At 31.8% G+C, this 20,654-nt stretch overlaps 2 protein-coding genes across 3 annotated transcripts; both read right to left on the bottom strand.

Annotated features, from left to right (window-relative positions):
• Window positions 1-3,652: 3,652 nt before the first annotated feature.
• LOC101247577 (uncharacterized) lies at window positions 3,653-7,750 on the bottom strand. Of its 2 annotated transcripts, none has more exons than XM_004232237.5 (7): window positions 7,414-7,750; window positions 7,243-7,323; window positions 6,987-7,163; window positions 5,446-5,616; window positions 5,008-5,223; window positions 4,827-4,915; window positions 3,653-4,555 (listed from the first exon to the last, which is right to left on the bottom strand). In XM_004232237.5, the coding sequence occupies exons 1-7, from the start codon at window positions 7,496-7,498 to the stop codon at window positions 3,851-3,853; spliced, it is 1,524 nt and encodes a 507-aa protein (XP_004232285.2). In that variant the 5' UTR covers window positions 7,499-7,750; the 3' UTR covers window positions 3,653-3,850. The 2 variants fall into 2 exon arrangements, with proteins under 2 accessions (XP_004232285.2, XP_010316279.2); XM_010317977.4 differs by having other exon boundaries at window positions 6,987-7,166; window positions 7,414-7,742.
• Window positions 7,751-8,770: 1,020 nt separating this feature from the next.
• Window positions 8,771-15,669, bottom strand: LOC101248158 (potassium transporter 8-like). The gene is made up of 8 exons (XM_004232239.5): window positions 14,372-15,669; window positions 13,802-14,285; window positions 13,503-13,556; window positions 11,453-11,713; window positions 11,273-11,325; window positions 10,889-11,012; window positions 10,518-10,772; window positions 8,771-10,033 (listed from the first exon to the last, which is right to left on the bottom strand). The coding sequence occupies exons 1-8, from the start codon at window positions 14,408-14,410 to the stop codon at window positions 8,985-8,987; spliced, it is 2,319 nt and encodes a 772-aa protein (XP_004232287.1). The 5' UTR covers window positions 14,411-15,669; the 3' UTR covers window positions 8,771-8,984.
• Between the last annotated feature and the right edge of the window lie 4,985 nt (window positions 15,670-20,654).

The following is a 20,654-nucleotide window of genomic DNA, read 5'->3' as shown; positions in this document are numbered from 1 at the left end:
CTATAATCAATCTTTTATGTTCTATATTTTACTCGAGAACATTCATGATTTGATTAATTACCAGAGGGTATATTTGAAATATCTCATAAGAATGTATGTTAAAGAAAGATTTGAGAAAATTGTGTGCTATGTCATTCGGAGCCTAAAAGGTGAAAAATGTTAACAAAAATTTCAAAACGCTATATGAATTATTATTTTTAACTAAAACGGTAAAATCGCTCAATAAGTAGCGAATTTGTCCGTCGGAAAAAGTAAAATCGGTAGCGATTTGTTAAATTTGAAATTTAAACAAAATCGCTCCCGAAGGAGCGGTTTTCAATATATATATATACATATAGTATTATATTTTTGTTATGTGGCTGTTGAGGCAGCGTCTTGAGTTTTTTTTTAAAAAAAGTTTAATAACTTTTTAAAAAAAATATCAAATCGCTGTCAAGGCAGCGATTTTAAATCAAAATCTTTTTTAGCGATTTGATTTTTTTTTTAAAAAAAATTAATCAAAAACCACTGCGATTTGATTTTATTTTTTAAAAAAATTATATAAACTTTTTTTAAAAAAAAAAAGAAGCAAAAAAAATTAAACTTAAGTCGCTGCCTTAGCAGCGATATATTAAAAAAAGAAAATTTTAGTTTGGAAATCGCTCCTTTGGGAGCGATTTTGTTTAATTTTTTTTAAAAAAAATAATCAAATTTAACAAATCGCTGCTATTGCAGTGATTTTACTTTTTCAAGCGGACAAAATCGCTACTTCATGAGCGATTTTACCGTTTTGGTTTTAAAAGAATTTCATATACAGTTTTGATATTTTTATTGGCATTTTTCACCCTTTCGGCTCCAAGCTCTGCCGTTGTTGTGTGGTGTATAAAGAAAATCGACTGATTAATTCATAATTCACAAGTAGATAATATATATTGGAAATTATCAACATTAATGAAGGTTGAATTCATAACCTTAGATAAAGTGGATGGAGAAGTTAAATGACTCCGTCGATGAAAACTTCATTTTGGCCCAAATCGTTGATGTTATAGGTATATCTAGTGACGGTCAGACGATAATTAAAAAGGCAAACAAAAAATCTTATCATATATGATAAAGGTATAATATCATTAGTAAACTATATTTTATAGTGAAATTATCATAATTGATTATTTCAATTCATCAAGAAATAACGTGTCAGATTTACTTACATAAAACTTTATCACAAAAATGGTTGAATGATCATTGAAGAAACTGAGATTATGGCTGAGGACAAATTATCATGATGATAACTTTACCTATATATAAGATTGAAGATCCTAAGACCTAGCTAGGTTCAAAAAGATCAAACAAAGTGATTGATAACAATTTAATATTATCAAATTAAATAATTTTTTGATCTATTCTCATGATGAGATGACGTTCATAAGCAACAAGGATAAGATGTCAAGGCCTTATAATGGTTTATATATATATATATATATATATATATATATATATATATCACCAAAATAAGTGTAAAGAGTAAGTTGTTTGAAGGGAAAATTTGTTATGTCAATTATCTACGTATTTATGAATCAAGCAATGTTCATAGATGAAATAAACAAAGTAGTGAAGTTCAAAGGCAATAGTGAAGCATATGTTCATACTATCAGTCAAGTGATGGACTAAAATTTCAGAACTTTATCAAACATTTTAATAAACAAATATTGAGAGTTTGTGTGATTTATATTACCTTATTATTTGCATTCGACAAAGTGGTGGGCATTTAAGGTACAATTTTGTAGTCTCATATATTCAATATTTCAAAAAAAAATTTCATGAGAAATATGATTTAGTAGGAGACTTGAACTCGAATTGTTTTGACCAAATTCAAAGTTGAAAAAGGAGAGAAATATTTTGAGGTGAATTCCCCTGTTGTTCGCGGTAGTTGTTGATTAGAATTTAGTAGTAAGTTAACGTTAAAAATGCAATTTGTATGGTAATGAGTCAAGTTTACGCCATCATTTTCGACCATTTCCCACATCAAATTCATAAATACTACTACTCATTCTTCACAATTATTTTTTCTTTCAACTTTTTCTCACTAAAGCCATTCACAATTATCTATCAAATCAAATATGAAAATGGGCACAACAAAATCTTTAGCTATTTTCTTAACCTTCTTTTTGTTAGTCACTTGCATCCAATGCCGTCCAATCACAAATCATCCTAATGAATCAATCAACAATTCAAATTCTCATAACCAACGCATGAAAGTTCATCAACTTGGTGGCTCATCAGTTTCTCTAACTGAAGCCAAGAACTCGGGTCCGAGTCCTGGGGAAGGCCATAATGTGGTACACAATGAACACAATTGATATTATTCTAATTGTTAAGTGTTTCATATTCGTTGATATGATAGAGAGAATTATGTTTCTTTTTATATTATCTTGAACAATTTTGATCCTTATATAATTTATCTTTTTTGAATGGACTTTATGTCCGAAGTTGCAATAGTACATACACAGTTCGTAATTATTCATCACTGCGCATTTGCTTTAAATTTTTTAATTTAATTTTTCAAAATTTTATTCATGAGTACTCTAATTTAACCGGCAGCTAACTATATATTCTACTTTGATTTCTATTTTTTTTTTGTAAACGCATCAATAATGTTAATTTGATTTGTTTTTATCATCTATGTGAATTTATTTATATGTTATGTTTACAAAATTACTTGCTATACGTTGTTGTTTCAACTTTTCATCGTATTGGCAATTGCTTGACGAGCCGTGGATTATGCTCGAAAGAAATAGAAATAGAGAAGAGCCGCATCACATGAATCTATTATGATTTGTACTTAATTTTATTTAGTATTTCTGCAAAAGCTTGTTTCTATAACTATTGTAAATTTATATTTTTCGGAGTATAAAATTTTGGGTGCTAAATTATTGCATTACACAAAATTTTGCGTGCCATGATATACTAATCAGTGACCACGATGCATGTGTCCTATTTCAGTTTGTTATTCACAGTGATGTTACTTGAGAAAAAAGCGTAACTACTGGTCAAGTTGATGACTCTTCTCTTAAAAGCTTTGAGTGATTAAAAAGTCATTTTTGTAACTTGTAGTAGTACTAATTAAATGAAGACCATTTGCTTCAATTTAATGAAAAAAATAAGAGGTACTGGATGAAATAATCGAGATATGAACAAAAAGTTGAGGGTGAGATTGATCCTCTTGCGTCACACATTCCATAAGTCATTTCAGTAATACCCAAGTAAGAAGGTATACTGAAGTTATTTTCATGTGTTTGCTTGGGGACAAATTAAAGTTCCTTTGAAAACTCAAGTTAGACCTGTTTTTGGACTAGTATGCATGAGAGATTTCTTCAAGTTTACTTTATATTTAGGTCATTATTGATTGTTTTAAAAGGAAATTGATCTCCACACCACTCAATGTCTTATCAAAAGCATTTTCTTCATGTCGTAGATCATCTAATAATTTTTTATTATTATTAATTCTATATTTGAATTTATCTCTAAACAACATCAAATCAGGCTGAAATAGGCCACAATTGCTTAATCTTTTAAATTCATTCAACTTTTATAGCTTATACATTTCGTTATCTCGACAGATTCAATTTACTTGTCCTGCCTCTTTAAACCTCACGTATAAATTTAACTGTATAAATTTCAATCAAAACAAAATATACTTAATTCTCAAAAAGATTCACTATAAGTTATGGATTACAAAAGAAATTCAGAATTCATATACTTTGTTGGTGCTGTTTTCTATGATCATATCCATTTCCCTATGAAAGATACAACAAGTGAAATCCAGACAGAGTACAAGTTGATGTTTTTCGCAATGGTCGTCTAGCTATTACCATCAGAATGAGTAACGCGTGCTGTAGTTGTACCTGGATCGAACGTTGTGATTGTTATAAGCAGGATCCCCATAATCAACTGCTTTTATCACCATTGTTTCATGTCGTCCATCCTGTTCTTGAACTGCTCCAAACACAATCTCTTTCGTTTCACAGCTTTCCTCGTAGTATGTTTGAGGACTTGATGACTGGTGCTTGTCGTGATGCTGATACACTTGTGGAAGAAACTGTTGTTGATGTTGATGTTGTTGTTGCTGAAAATTGCCATGCCCATGTGCATTGCCATTCCATCCTACATAATGTGATTGACTTTGTCTGATATGTCGTGGTTTCTCCGGGTCTTTGTTCATGATTGGATAGGTTTTTCGGGGTGTAGGGTCTCTGGTATCAAGGGGTGGGGCCTCATCTTCATCTCGAATTACATAGCTTTCCTGCATTGGCCATGTACTCGATTGTTTGTGATTGTAATGGTAGTGCTGCTGTACATGATGGGGGTAACTGTTCTTTCTGAAACCTGAGAACATTCCTCCAAATATTTCAACCACAGTCGAACCAGTGTTCATAACAAGCCTTCCTAGTGATAGAAACAGGTTTTCATCCTGTTTCTCGTATTCATCTTCTGGCGGAATTATGGGAGGCCTCACTGACTTCATATTTCTCTGATATGGTGGATGTTGCATGCCTCTGACAGGAGCCCGCTGATCGTCCTGCCAATCAAGAAGGAAATGCATTAAAGATTTTCATGATGCTCCGCACTAATTGCTCCTTTCTATTAATCCACATTTGTAGGGAGCTTGGTGTTGACATAAATAAGGAATTATTTTCTGATTCCTGGTAAATTTTATGCTCATTGCATCCATCTTTCATCTTTGTTCTATCTCCTTTTCGTACATACTCCTAGGGAATGATAATTACTTGATAGATTCTATGATTAGGGAAAGAACAAAGAAACGGATTCTCAAGGTCATAGTTGCTTACACTGTTCGATGAAAAAAGGGCTCCAATTCTACGTTGTAACAAGGCCAGCATGTAACCAAAAAATACAGCCGCACAAAGCAGTGCAACACCTGCAGGGACAACATATATTTTCTTCTGAACTTCTTTCATAATCAGTGGTGAATTAATTGGTAACACCAAGAAGCAGAAGAGTTGGGTATACCAAGTTGTAGATTGTTATCGTCATACTGGTGTGAACAGTCATCATCATTGAGCTGTATCTCTCTAATTGCTTGGTTTCCTCTGTCTATAACTAATAGCGAGCAGCTGCTACCAACAAAAACCACATCAAAGTCATCGGAAAATTGTGCATCTTCACTTGGCCCATCAAGATGACCTCCACCTCGGGCTGACTTTCCTCCAGCAATAGTTACAACTCCTGCAGATTATATAAAACATGCTGGAGTCATGAACGATACTTGATTGAATTTCTAGTAACATTAATTTTCTTATCGAACTAGTAGTACCGTATGATATTACCATGATCATGTGCATGTTAAATTAGATGTGCCAGCCAAATGCTGGTATGGGTTAGATTTCATAGCATAAAGAGTTTATGCATAAATCAGGACAAATGTTAGGCAGACATTCAAAAGTTTACCAGCATCGCTGATTTTTCTGATTGCCATATTCATGGTATCCGCAACATATATATTTCCTTGATCATCCATTGCAATTCCTTTAGGATGGTCCATCCTTGCTTCTCGTAGCCTCCCATCCACATGCCCTGAATACCCTTCAGGAGATCCAGCAACCAATTTTGGACGGCTATCTACAGTTCAATCATCCGCGTAATCACAATGTCAAAATTTGATAGAAGAAAAACAAGATCATGTAGAAGTGCTTATCAACATCTAAAACACATGCATTCCTCCAAACCAAGAAAAGAAGTGAGAGAAGCTGAACTATACAGCAGCACAGAAGAAATAAGTGAGAATGAAGACATACATCCTACACAACTAGTTAAGGCATTTGATTAACTGAGAGTGAAAACACACATCTACTTTTGCTCGGAAAATTAAGAATGAGTTCATTTTAATTTAGAAAAGGGATCATAAGCAATTAAACAGTAAAGTGAAAGACGTTGGTCACAAAATAAGATGGGGGGAACTATAGAGTTTAAATAGAAAGAACCACCAAAGCTCTATCTGCTTCAAGAAGTGGCCCCATGGTAAGGAAATGAATGTGAACCTCGGAACAAAAGGAAAAGAAAGGAATATTTCAAAGTAATTTAGAGCATGAAAACTGAACAAGTATTTGAGATTTTAGAGTGAGTGTTGTAAAGCTATTCAAGCATCTAGACTGTGATTATTTCTTTCTTTTATACTACTAAAAAAACTTTTGAGCGAAACGTATTTGAATAACAATTGTAACTCCCATAGTAGGACCACCTAGCATGATTCAAAGCTTTGTAGTAATAATATACAAGGGAACAATGAATAGTGCAGAAGCATGAGTTCATACTTTACCCACAAGAGACACAACCTTTTATTTTGGATTGGATTAGAAAAACATATAGGACCCCATAGAAATGATTACCTCCCTCTTCAGTAAAGAATAAAGCAGAGAAGTTTAGCCTAGCACTCAAGACTCAAGGAACTTGGTCCCAATACAAAAAGTATAAATTAACAAATTTAAAAAAAGATGGGCTTCTACATTTAACTTAACTAAAACAAAGAGGGTAAAAAAAGAGAGATGTTCCATCTTCACAAAAGCAAAAATGAACCCCAAACATAGAAGTCCATTGTAATAAAATTCAGATTCGCATAAAGCTTGTAAATGAAGTTGTTCGGCTAAATCAGCTCAAAGATACTTTTTACATGGTGTGATATTGTCCGTTTTGGGTCAAACCGGTTTTCTTCTGAAGGGCTCCCACTGTTAAGAGATTGCACATATTATATGTAGTTTTCCAATCTTTTCAGCTATCAATGTGGACACTTTGTTCGCACACGCAACAAAAACAATTAGAATAAGAATATTATGAAAACTGACAAAGAGAGAGAGAAACATTAACTCCCAGGATTAAGTCCTAGAATGTGTTAATCACAGCCATAATGGACATAAAACGATACTGATTTTGTAGTTTGAATTAGACAACACTAAACGAAACGAAATGCTGTAAGACAATAATTAAAAACTTACATCGAGACAACGGTGTTGACACTCTGTAAATATTACTATTCTCACAATCCAAAATGAGAACTTCTCCAGTTGAAGAAACCTCCACTGAATAAGGTTCAATTCCCATCTTGCTTCCATCAAACACAGTTTCAACAACGTATCCACTCTCAAACTTTATCATTGAACGGGTAGAAACAGCTGCTTTAATCAACACAAACAAAAACACTGATAAGGCACAATTGAAAAAAACAAAAACAGGGGATATACACCAAAATACCTGTTTTTGTCGTCGATTTTAGTGACCACGCCCACTTAAACATCACAGACGCAACATTAGCAACAACCCCACCAACAATCTCTGCAGAAAAAACATAAAAGATTGAAACTTTATATAAAAAAAAAGATTTGAATGAAGAAAACAGAGAATTTAGTTAAGAAATGTACTAACTTGCAGCCGGGGTTGCTGAGGCTGATGAGACTTCAATCAATAAAAAAAAGATAACAAGAAATAAGACAACCCAATTCCTTTTCATGATTCTTGCAAGTTAGGATCCAAGATTACAACTTTGAACAATTTAATACAAGGTAAGACAAAAAGCTCACATTGTTGTTAATTTAAGTGAAAGAAACAGAGCAGACAAATATACAGAGAAACAGAGCAAAAAGCTAGTAGTAGTAGTATATTAAGGATACTAAAAACTTGAAGTTAACTCTTATACAAAAATTTGTTAAAATATAAAGTAAGAGAGGAATCAGATGCTTCTTTACTTTTTTGTTGTTAATTTTTGTTTTAATAAAGAGTTTGGTCAGTAAATAAAGAGCGGATTTGCAGCGCATGTGTGAATTGACGGAAATAGCCTTGGGTATTGAGGTACTGTAATCGAGAATGATAAGGTTAAACGCGACCTTTATAGAGTAGAAAGTGATGTTCCCAAGACAAATAAAAACAACAACAAAGACAGGTGCAGAATATCAGAGCTCATGCGTGCGTCTGCTATGCCGGTAACTCTAATTATTTCTACTTTCTTTTTTCTCATATTACTTTTATATTTAAATAAGTAATATATAAAAAAAATTAAACTAACAAAAACATCTTATTTTACCATTGTTTCTTAAGTTTTCTATCATTTATAATAAAATATAACTAATAATTTGTTATTTGAAATCTGGTGGGTATGGGGGTCCAAACCTTGAGGAACTTGCCTGAGTTCTTTTTATTTAATTCGTGATCTAAAAAGAAAATAATTCATTCTTTTTATTTATTCATTCTTTTTGTTTAATTCGAGACTTAAAAAACAAAAATGATTCATTTGCTCTTTTCCCTCGTCATCACGTTTTGTCAAGAAAGAATGAGTAAAAGATTCATTGCGTCTTATGTACTCTAAGTAAAAGATTCATACTCATCCCAAAATTCCGTTATTTAATTTCCATCGTTTCTTCGCAACAAAAAAATTATTTAGCGTATGTTGGATAAGAGCTCATAAATTTAAACGAATTAATAATTTTTTCATAAATCTTATATGTATATTAACTTGTAAATTTTTAATAAAATTGATTGACAGTTATTGTTCAGTGTTAAATAATGGAACGTAAAAATATTTTATACTAAAATCGTAGGTTAAAGACTTAGAACCCCTATCTTTTATTTAAAAAATGAAACAAAATTTAGAACCGAAACTCTTCCTTTTCATTTTAAAAGAAAAAATTTAGAACGTCCAACCCTAGCCCCGTTAGACATAGGCCACGTAATAAAGTAGTTATACATAAGAAGAGACATAGGCCACGTAATACATAACAAGATAATATTAAACAACTTGTTAAACTCATATTTCCATCTCTTTATTCAAACGTACATGCCTCTAAAGTTCAGTATTTCCTTTTAATTTATTGCCTTGTATAAAGCAAAAACTCGTGTACCATTACAACATTTACAAAGCTTTTCGAATTTGAAATACAAAAAAAAACAAAAAACATATGCTACAATTCTATCCTTTAATTAGAAAAAAAGTAAAGCATAAATTATACATGGTAGATCATTCCAACCTCCAATGTTGAAGCTTGAGGGAAGCTCAATGCATATGTTGGTCCACGACAATTTCTTCTTAAAAAGTCATATCCTATGTTAATCACCAGCTTTTTTATCAAACTTGAACCCCTTTTAGCTCTAACATAACAATGACCAAGTATAAATGCCATCCCTGCTTCCCTAGCTTCCATAAGTTCTTGCAACTCTTCGCGAACACTTGCATCCATTTGTGGGCTCTCAGGCACCAGAAATCTTACTCTTTTTCGTGGAACTTCTGGCGAGCTGATCTCTATCATTTCTGTATCTACATGAGTCAACTCTCCGTTGTCCTCGCATATTCTTATCCCATCAATGTGTGTTGAAGTTGTCCCAATAACAGTCAGCCTTTCATTCGCGTCTATATCTTCTACAGCTTCAAAACTATGTCCTCGTCCCTCTGAGCGGATGAATTCAGCTATGCTACAAACTAAGTCCTTTTCAAACTCTACGTCATCCATGTGAATGTCTCGATAACCATATCGTGCTATGCATCTGTAGACACGGTACTCTTTCGGTCCAATTCTTCCAACAAGGAACCTTTCTTCAGGTCTCACGTGAGGTACTGGGACGGACTTGATGCAAAGGAATACAAGAACCTGGTGGAAAGCAGGGAGGTTGGTGACGAAATGGGAGAAAATAGCTGGAATTCCTGTAACAAGCTCGGTGTGAATGAGGCCAATGCCACGGACCCGTGTAATACCCAGGTTGGGACTCAAGGTGAGCAGCCAGTTGATGGGAATTTTGTTTTCAACATCAAACTCGTACTTCTTCAGGGTTCCGTAATGCCAACTATACATGACTCCTAGAAATATAAAAGACAGAACAATCGGTACCCAGGCCCCTTCGAGGAACTTGATTAGGGATGCTGAAAAGTAGAGGGCTTCAATGGAACCAAAGAAGAATATAAAGCAAATGGCGAACAACACGTTTTTGTGCCAGCAGAGGACAATGACTAGAGACATGAAGCAGGTAGTGACCAGCATAACAGTTATAACTGCCAGACCTGAAAGAGGAAAGGTTGCACTGTAATTTCCAACAAAATTTAGTCCTACCAACCATTCTTCAAACCTCAGCAAAACACAAGCATTCAAGAAACGGTAAATCTGCAAACGTAATTACATGTAAGCATTGCAGACACTAAACCAACATTGTCATTGTCATCTATCACATTCTATGAGATTGAGAGTTAATTAAATTCCTCAATAGTATATTTTTAGAAGGCTGTCTTCTTAAATTTTGTAACTTGCAACTTATCCCTGCAGTTTCCGTACTAACGTGTATCTAACCAAGTGATTCTAATGTTATAACAAACCAACAGGACCAATTTAAAATCAGAAAATAACAGGGAAGTGAATTTTCTGTTCTGTCCACGAATGTATTAAAAGAGAGTTCTGTTCCGGTCAGGAAAGAAAAGGAGGAATAAGCTGTGAAAACATGAAAATCAGGCATTTATATAATAAAGCATATTATTTAGCTGTTGATGATACCTGATGCATTGCTTATGTGTTTTGTGTCGCGGAAGCCAATAGTAACTGCCAAGCACAACACCATCAGCGTCCAGTTTACCTCTGGAATGTAAATCTGGCCATGGATTTTGGATGATGTATGTACTATTTTGACCCTTGGGAAGCAACCCAAAGCAGAACATTGCTTGATTATGGAAAATGTCCCAGTGATGATGGCCTGGCTTCCAACCACTGCAGCAAGTATTGCAATAGCCAGAACAGGATAGCGTAGTTTTTCTGAGACAGTGATGAACATATGAATATGCTGAGATGTTAAAAGAGATAACAATGCTGCAACTTCAAATGCATTAAAAAAAATGAGGATGTAGAGAAAAGAGGAGCAAAGTACTTACCAGGTACTGATACATAGAACCCAATGTGGTAATCACTTGCGATAACGTGATGCTTGGAAAGATACGCAGCTTGTCCCATATAAGCAAGAATTAATGATGGGTAAACAACAAAGGTAAAAGCTATCTGCAGAGAAGCAGCTCTTGTTAGGATTTTGGTTGCATTTGCAGTTGCCAAACATAAAGCACTTTAACTTGGTACATCTACAAGGACCTTTATTCATATTGAACAAAACAGCAGAAAATCTCATTTTGACGATAAAAAGTTTAACACACATTAGCTCAGTATCCTCCAAAATGTGGGATACATATTTGATGGCACTCTTTTGAAGCAAAGTTCAGGAAACTGATGCAAAACCGTCCTGTGTCAAGACTCGAGTTAATTACCTTAATAGACAGCTGTGAGAAGTGTCCAAGATCAGCAAACATAGCCTCTGAACCTGAATGATGGACAAGCACAGAGAATACAATATTAACTCAAATAACTTGAGGAATTTGACAAGCAAAGAAATGACAAATCCCACCGTAAACATCAAGACAACAATTTCACATCAATGAATGGGCTACCTGTTATACATAATAAAATCCCACCCAGTGACATCCATCCTCCTCTTTGGGTCTTCTTCAAGAATTTGTACATGTAGTATGGAGATAATGCTTGGTAAACATGGGGATTCCAGTGGATGATGTTGTACACCCCGATTGCACTAATGCACAAAAGCCACGTAATCACAATCGGTGCAAATAGAAATCCTAGTCGATGTGTCCCATAATGTTGGAGAAAAAATAAGAACACAAGTATGACACAAGCAACTGGAACTTCTACATCTGCAGATACAAATCATTTCAGCATAATATTCATTAGTTCCACAGTTATTGCTTCTTGTTTCAACAAAAAGATTTTCAGTATGATCTTAGACTATAACAATAATCAGTGACATCTTCATCATCCATAGAAACAAAATAAGTTTGCTTCTGACTCCCATAATTTCAAAAATTAACTCGAGAAATCATCAAAACTCCATACTAGTTAAGCAAGCATCATCAAATAACTGTCCTGTATCTGTAATTATATGATTGGTTTGAACCACATTTTCAGATTTTTTCTTGATACAGAAATCCATAAGTTGCTAGTATGAGTCCATTTTAGAGAAGGAATATCCATATTATGGGCCACACGCAATATTTATATGAATAATAAGATTTCTTAGCTTATTCTCCAAACAATTGCAACAAAACTATCAGTTATCATTTTGCTGTCAAACAGACACACCCAACTATTTAGGTAATTAGTTTCTACAGTTCCTTATCATAATCACTATCTACAATTTTAAGGCATATCAGTAAATCTTTTGCTGCATTACTATGTTCCAATGTTAGATTACTATGTATAAAAGCTCATAGGTGTACTTGTCCAATTCATTCCCCCATTCTATCTGCTCATTTCTCACATTCTAAATACCAGATATGCAAATCGTGACTCAGGCACAACAGAGAGGGCAATTGTCTTTAAGGAGCTTCAAGAGACATCATACCAATAGTATATTTTCTTTCCTTCCAATTCAGTGGAATACGCATTTTAATCAGACTAACATACTTTATACCTATAATAGTGGTTGTACCAAACTAACTTAATCTTTTTCCACTAATTCTATTCAATTTCGGATATAACCAAACATAATCCCGCAGCCTCTTGCTTTATGAAATAATACTATTAGTCTCAAGTTGAATCCTTACTTTTAAAAATAAGGATAACATCAATATGGTCTACCACAGTGGGGAAAGAACCTAACTTTATTTATTTATGGATGTTGATCTGACTTTGATTACCATATACATTTTTGTCTTTAATTTAGTATCAAGGGACCCACAATAATGCATCTTCATCAGATATTGGCAACCTCTCCATGTCACAAATTGCACGTCCATTAGAAAAAGTTTCCAGATAAAGAAAACCAACTTTAAATCCCTGAGTCTCGTTACATGTAACCCAGATATATCTGATTAAACTATGCACAAACCAAATTATAATAAGATAGTGGCATCAGGAAAAGCTAAAGATAATCAGATGAGATCAGCCAGAAGGAATTGATCTCTATCTTAATATTCCCTCGTTACAATATGTTTGTCTTACTTTCCTTTTAGTCCGTTTAAAAAAAGAATGTCTCTCAATTCCAATTGTTCATATGACATGCTTAAGATCACAAAATTAAAAAATATTTTAGTATAATTTACCTGTCTTTAGTTTAAGAACACTTCACTTTTTTAAACTTCATGTCAAGTCAAAACCAAACAAATAAATTTTAACAAAGAAAGTAGTTCATTATGACTACTTTAAACCAGACATACACTAGACCAGAAACTATTTTCAATTATTATATTCTACACTTTGTCATAAACACTCCTAGGTCTTTTCAGTTAATCAGTTAGCTAGAGCATCAGAATATCATCTAATAAGTACTGTTTTGACATAACAAGAATGAGCATCTTTTAATAATATGGAAGAAAGCTGTAAAATATAATAGATATGACTTATGATTCTTCATTTTCTTCACCAAGGGATATGGGCAAGGGGGCCATTAGGGAACAACAGATCTGCCAAAAGATATGGACTCACATTGGTGATGATGCTTTGCCATTGAAAGTTCTAGTCCAGAGACAGCAGAGAACACTGCAGATTCAATGCACCATAAATAAGATTAAAAAAAGGGTTAATTATCAGCAAGATCACATCTCCAATCTGGCAATAAACTAAGTCAAACAAGCATTATACACGAGGCAGATCCAGAATTTAAATTTGATCGTTCAACCTACCCCTGAACTCATTGCACTTTTATGATTACAGGTTCACAGCATGATAATTGTAAAAATTTAATGATTTTTCACACACATATTGAAATCTCTGATCATATATACCTGAGATTGCAGGCGTAAGGACTCCATCACCGATAACCATACAAGTACCAATCAATGCTAAAATGAGCAAAATTTTCTTCAAAAATCTGTGTTTCTCCAAAGTTGATTTCAAGCTCATCCCAATCCTATCAGCTGATAAATTTCTATCATTCTTGTACTCATACAGATCCTCATCAGCCAATTGGCCATTAGGCAAAGTGCTAACCCGGGTATATCGACACAACAGGGAATACAAGGCAAAAGTCCCACCTTCACCATTGTCATCAGCTCTCAACACAATGAACACATATTTTAACAATGGAATAAGAGTTAATGTCCAAAACACAAATGATAAAACTCCAAATATCTCATCATTAGATTCAGAATGTTGAATGTCCTCTGCGAAAGTGCTCTTGTATACATATAGAGGTGAAGTACTCAAATCTCCATAAACCACACCTAAACTCTGATAAGCTAAAGCTATTACAGTCCTCCATGATTCTTTCTGCAACAAAATTGGATTATCAAAAATGACTCAAAACCTCAATTTTTTTTCAAACATGGGCAACATAATATTGGCAAAGTTCTGACCTTTATGGGATTTTGACGGCCCCAACTTTCAATATCCATTACTGGAGTTATCAAACACTTGAAGAGAAGCTCATACTATAATCTTGAAGAAATTAATGACCCAATAAATGGGTAGTGGTTCCCTTAATTTGAAGATATTGGAAGCAAAATCCAAGAATTTTATGAGTGGACTGAGCAATTGAGTGACCCACAGGAAAGAAGATCAAAGGGACAGACACAAAACACCACAGGGAAAAAAACAAAGATGATAGTATTGGGACGAGGAACAAAAAGTTGGTGGGAAATTGGAAGTAGCTGCTTTTTCTTTTTATACAAATGGAATAAATGATGACAAAAAATATATATACATATATGTGACACTAATCCTTATTAATATCACACAATGGAATATAAAAATCTCAACTTTTTATATGACAAGAACCCAATATTATACTTTCAAAACAAGAAGGGTGGCCTCAATCCATATTAATGTGTGAGATTTGGGTTATCTACCACACCCACTTTTGTTTCTTGGCTGGAGCTTCTCTAATGGAGTCGTAGAATATTTTTGAGTGGGGGCCAGGTAGAGGGTAAGAAATTTACCAGTAAGGTGCAGAGCAAGAAGGTGGGGTGAGTGAGTATTTGTCAGTGAATGAATGTATTGACAGGAGGCACCAAATTAGCTGATATTCTGACATATCGCACTGGACATAGAAAGCAACCTTCATTTGCACCATAAGCAAATATTTTTTTTTCTTTCTTTCAAATATACTATGTTATAATCCAAATTACAAATATTTATGTGTATAAGTTAAATTTTATTTTTAATAAAATAAAAGGAGAAAGTGTTAAAAACGGAATTTTCATTTATCAGCCTTAAATATGACAGCGTTCATATGCTGTTATAGTTGGTCAAATAACTTATGGCAAAGTTTAAAACTTCTACTAAATTGTTTTAAATATAAGTGACTTTTATTAGTCTTTTATGGTATTTTACTACCATTCGACGTTTTGAATAGTATGTTTTTCTATTCATACTTTTCAAATGCTCATGAAAGGAGGAGGAAAAACAGCTTTAAATTTATTTTGCTGCATTTTCTTTCAGATTTAAAATTTATATCGAATTAAATCGACACACCTCAAACTACATAATTTATTGTGATTTCTAATATTTTGCGACATAATAACTCAGGGAGTTGGCTCGGACGGTGACATGACAATTACAAGAAAGAATGTGGTTATATGCTGCTATATTAGAAATAAAAATAAAAAGTAGATCAGACTCATAGAAAACAAAATTATACAGAGAGAGAATAGACAATGAGGAAAGAGAAGTGATCGGTTATTGTCGGACCAATATGTAGAAATACAAAATATTTCTACATTTATGAAAATTGAAATATTATATGCCAAACGAATCTCAATATTCATGACACTCCTCTTTAAAAAAGATGATTGAAGTAAACATCTGTTCTTTTAAATTTATACATGTAATAGTTTTATAGTTAATTTCTATGAGCTAATAAATTGTCTTCCTAATTTTTTGAATTACTATGTGTTTATCGAGGTTTGACAGTAAAACTAACAATGTTGTCTATATGAGTTGAATAAGACTTGAGATGATCAAATTAACTGAAGGTTAAAAGTAATATATTCATACGACGAATATTATTTGAGTACTTAGGTTATTTATGACGTTTGGACAAGTTATAGATAGGCAGTCATGTACTTATATGTCTATAATAATATTACCCAAATGTGTTAAATGAGAATAAAATAAACTTGAGCTAATTTATATAAAAATCTCAATCGAGTCATTTAATATATGATTAATATAACGAGTGATAATCTTTGACACTTATGTGACATGAGCACCACAAATAAAGCAAAGTTTTTTTATCTTAATGGATGTTGAAATATGTGAATGCGAAGTGACGATTAAATTGGGGCAAATTTGTTTGCTTATGTAAATTGTGGACCACAACTTTTAGGATTGGAAACTTCAAGAGAGGAAATTGATAAACTAAATTGAAGAAAGGGGGCTATCAAGTAATCCTATATGGCCCCTACCTATAAAGCACCTTTAGCTTGCACTCGACTACTTATCATCCTTTCTTTAAAAAAATAAAATGAGAATTTTCAAAAATCAAATAATTTTGGAGTATAGGGTGGCTATTATATTATTGGCTTGTAATATTAGACTCTAAATTTTATTTTAAATTTTAATTTTAATTTTTAATTTTTACGGTGCATAAAAAGAATTTAATTATCTAAACTTTTAATAAATAAACATGTGAGTTCTACGTAGCAAAACGCGTGATGTGCACATATTTTGCGCAAATTAAAAGAAATTTTGAGGCTCACAATGGTAAAAAAAAATGTTGAAATGACAATGCTATCCTTAATGAATTCCTTTTATTTATATTTTTATATTTCCAATCAAAATCTCATTTTAATTCTAAAATGGACCTATAAAACATTAAATTAGTCAGCAATTATTGGGTGACTCACTAATACACATGGAGCGTTTGCATTTCACTGATCTCTTAGGCTTCAAAAATTGTGTGTTTATTTATTTAAAGGTAGAATAGTTAAAATTTGAAACCAAGTTTAGAATCAAATATATATATTATGCATATATTAAATATGAAAAATTTGTATATATTCAAATAAGTGTGGAATTCAAAATTCATAAATTTTAAATTTTAACTCCGATCTTATTTTGAAAATTGAAGATTGAAAAGTTTGGATACTATACCAAATATTTTTTACACTTATAAGTTATATTTGTCAATTTTTGCAAAGACCTAGTACTTTGAAATTCTCCTTCTAAGTATTTGGACAAGCAATTTGCTTTTTCCATGATCAAAGAAAACAAAATTAAATAGGTTCTTGGCCACAAAAAAATAAAAAAAAATGAGGCTTTGCATATTTGCTAGTGTTTCAGTGCTCAGCCTTTTCCATTTATTTAACTTTTGAAGAAGTGGTGGGGATTTTCTTTTTAGTTCTAGTGGTGTTTCCACCTTGATCCACAAAATTATGTAAATCAAAGAAAAGCAGAAAATAAGAAAGAATGTTTAGCACTCTAACTGTTTCAATTTTGTTTGTTTTTTTAATTTATGAAAAAATAGAAATTATGCTATTACTTATCCTCGTTTCGTTTTATATTACTCCTTCAGTTTTTCTTTAATAAGAAATCATAAATATAAAGAGAATTTCAACAATTTACCTTTTTTTTAAATCTTGTAGTAATACTAATTTGTTTATGAAGATTAATGAGTATTTTAAGGAAGAAAACAGGCGTTCGACAAGATTAAGGTAACTCTACTTTCTTGAAGTTTGCCCTAACACTGGCCGGCCATCACCAGATTCAACATATTTTGTTTAGCTTAATTAGTGGCATTAACCACTAAACTAGGGCATGTAACTTACTAAATTATTTTTAATTACATAAAAGCGAGCAAATTTATACCCATTATATATATTCCCTTAATTTCTATTAATATATCGTTCTTACTTTTTACTAAACATAGATTAGTACTTATCGTTTCACAAAATTAAAAAATAAAAAAAAGTATTTTTTATATTTCTTCCTTAGTAGCATTGAAAATACAAATTTAATTACTATAGAAAAATGAAATAATGTTCATTAGTTAATTTAATTAATTAAAATAAATTAATTTATTTAAAATTTGGGTAGTATTTGCGAGCATCTTCCCAGAAGATGTCATGTTTGTCTCTTAACAAAGCTGAATATTCAAAGTCAAAATTTTTGGCCGGCGAATTTAGGAAGTAATAGTTAGTTTGACTGAATTTTTGAAAAATTAATTAATCTATTTAAAATTTGACTGAATTTTTGAAAAATTAATTAATCTATTTAAAATAAAATTCAGAGCTGTTTTTTCAAAAGTTTAAAATAGTAATAGTTTTTTCCTCGAAAGTATTTTTGAAATATTAAACGAGCACAAGGTCTTGTTTTAATATCGATAAAAGAAAATTTAATTGATTATTCAACTATTTACTTTCTTTTTTAAAAAATAGTACCTAAAAAGATATTTTAAAAAATCAAATTTGACAGTATTATTTATTAGCGAGTAGCGACTCTTGATAAATTTAATGGGGTGTTCACAATTGGCATGAAACACGAAATTATTGGAAAAACTTTGGTATAGTCAGAATAAAATAAAATAATTAGGATGTGATTGATACAAAGAAAAATATTTTTAATTTTTTGATGTTTGGTTGGATTAAATTTTTTTAAAAATATTTTTCATATTAACTCATTTATCAGTCCCCACCCCACCCCTACCATCCCTTCGCCCCACCCACCTACGTTATCAGCCCCCAACCCACTCCCTTACCACCCCCCTCCTACCCCTACAAATATTTTAAGTTTACTTTAAAAATTATTTTAAATTTTAAAATTTTATTTTTTCACTCTTACTCTTGACTTCCACCCCACCCCACTAGCCCCCTATCAGCCCCTCACCCACTCACAATTTCTTTTTTTTAAGTTTGTTTGTTTTAAAAAAATTATCTTAAAAATTAGGGAAAAGGGCCTAATATACCCATCAATTTTGTCATTTGGAGCTGATATACCCTCGTTATAAAAGTGGCTCATATATGTCCTTACCGTTATACAAACGGCTCACATATACCCCTGCCGTAAAAAATGGTTCACATATACCCTTCATTTAAATAGAAGTTAGAAAATTAGTTTTAAATTTATATTTATTACTTCTAATTTTTTTTAAAAAAATTATTTAGGGGTATATATGATTCTTCTATCAAAGTACAAGGTATATTTTAATTTTTTTCATATATAAATTATTTTTTGACTTCTTTTATTGTAACTAGGGAAAAAGGTCTGATATACCCCTTAACTTTGTCATTTGGAGCTGATATACCCTCATTATAAAAGTAGCCCATATATGCCCTTACCGTTATACAAACGACTCACATATACCCTTGTCGTTACAAAATGGCTCATATATACCCTTTATTTAACGGAAGTTAAAAGATTAGTTTTAAATTTATATTTATTACTTTTAATTTTTTTTAAAAAATTATTTAGGGACATATATGATTCTTCTATCAAAGTTCAAAGTATATTTTAATTTTTTTCATACATAAATTATTTTTTGACTTTCATAACAAGGGGTATATCAGCTCTAAATGACAAAGTTGAGGGGTATATCAGACCATTTTCCCTAAAAATTATTTTCTACTTTATAAAAAATTAAAATATTTCTCAAAAGTATTTTTCATTCAAAAATCAAATACTAAAATATTTTTTGCTCAATACTCACCAATCAAACATGAAAAAATAAGTAAAATACCTACTTATTTTTTTGAGAAAATATTTTTGACCAAAACATACCCTTAATTGCTTAAACAGAGTTATGAAAGGGCGAAGAAAAAGGAGGAAAATAAAAAGAGTTAGTGGAAACATTCAGTTGCATGACCAATCCAATCTGCAATAATTTAAATATTTTACTATTTATTTTTATTTCTTTTTATATATATAAGTGAGTTTGAAGATGAGATCAGAGTATCAACATATGATACTATTGTTTCCTTTTTCCAAAAAAGTACTCTATAATATAATTATATTATTCCTTCGTAGTAATATTTTTATATATCTTTAAAATATTATAATTTATAACATTTTTAAAACTCAAAAACTATTATTAATTAAATAATTTGACTCTTTATTTTTTAACAATATTATTTAATATTTTGGAATAAAGTTTACGTGGGACAGTAGCGCCATGGACGGATTTATGTAGTGCCTTGTATAGGTCACATAGTTGAAAGGTAACGTGTCCCAACTCGATTTTGTTGCTATCAGATCAATTCAAAATATCATCCATCACTTAAAACCAAATAAATATGCGTGTAAATATCCTAAATATTTATATATTATATTCCCTCGTTTCAAATAATATCGGTTTAAAATAAAATTTTAACACAACATTGATTATTTTTGTAGTTTTATTACTATAAAGACCTTAATTACTGAGAAAATAACATAAATGAATAAAGTATAAGAATTTAATAAAGAAATACTATAATTATTATTATTTTAACACATTAAAAAAATATACAAATAATTAAAATTTTATTAGAAGTAAATATATAATAGAAAAACACCACAAATAATTTGAGCCGTGAATTTCTTGAGAAGTTCAATTTGGCTGCTAAAACGAATAACTATGCTACGATTTTTTTTTGGAAGAAATCAAGTCATCATTGGAATAAATCAACAGATTCTCGATTCCATCCCTAGAACCTTGCTAACACA

The sequence above is a fragment of the Solanum lycopersicum genome, chromosome 2 (genome assembly GCF_036512215.1).
Source record: "Solanum lycopersicum chromosome 2, SLM_r2.1".
NCBI classification, from domain to species: Eukaryota; Viridiplantae; Streptophyta; class Magnoliopsida; order Solanales; family Solanaceae; genus Solanum; species Solanum lycopersicum.
Note: the sequence above shows the minus strand (reverse complement) of the source record. Positions and strands in the feature narration are given on the sequence as shown.

Coding starts and splice junctions, on each gene's coding strand:
- LOC101248158 (XM_004232239.5), bottom strand. CDS start 14,410: ATGGATATTGAAAGTTGGGGCCGTCAAAATCCCATAAAG. Junction 14,286..14,371: donor GCCGTCAAAATCCCATAAAG/GTCAGAACTTTG, acceptor ATTTTGTTGCAG/AAAGAATCATGGAGGACTGT. Junction 11,013..11,272: donor TCTCACAGCTGTCTATTAAG/GTAATTAACTCG, acceptor GCTTCTCTGCAG/ATAGCTTTTACCTTTGTTGT.
- LOC101247577 (XM_010317977.4), bottom strand. CDS start 7,498: ATGAAAAGGAATTGGGTTGTCTTATTTCTTGTTATCTTTTTTTTATTG. Junction 7,167..7,242: donor AAAATCGACGACAAAAACAG/GTATTTTGGTGT, acceptor TGTTGATTAAAG/CAGCTGTTTCTACCCGTTCA. Junction 5,224..5,445: donor CAGAAAAATCAGCGATGCTG/GTAAACTTTTGA, acceptor TATAATCTGCAG/GAGTTGTAACTATTGCTGGA.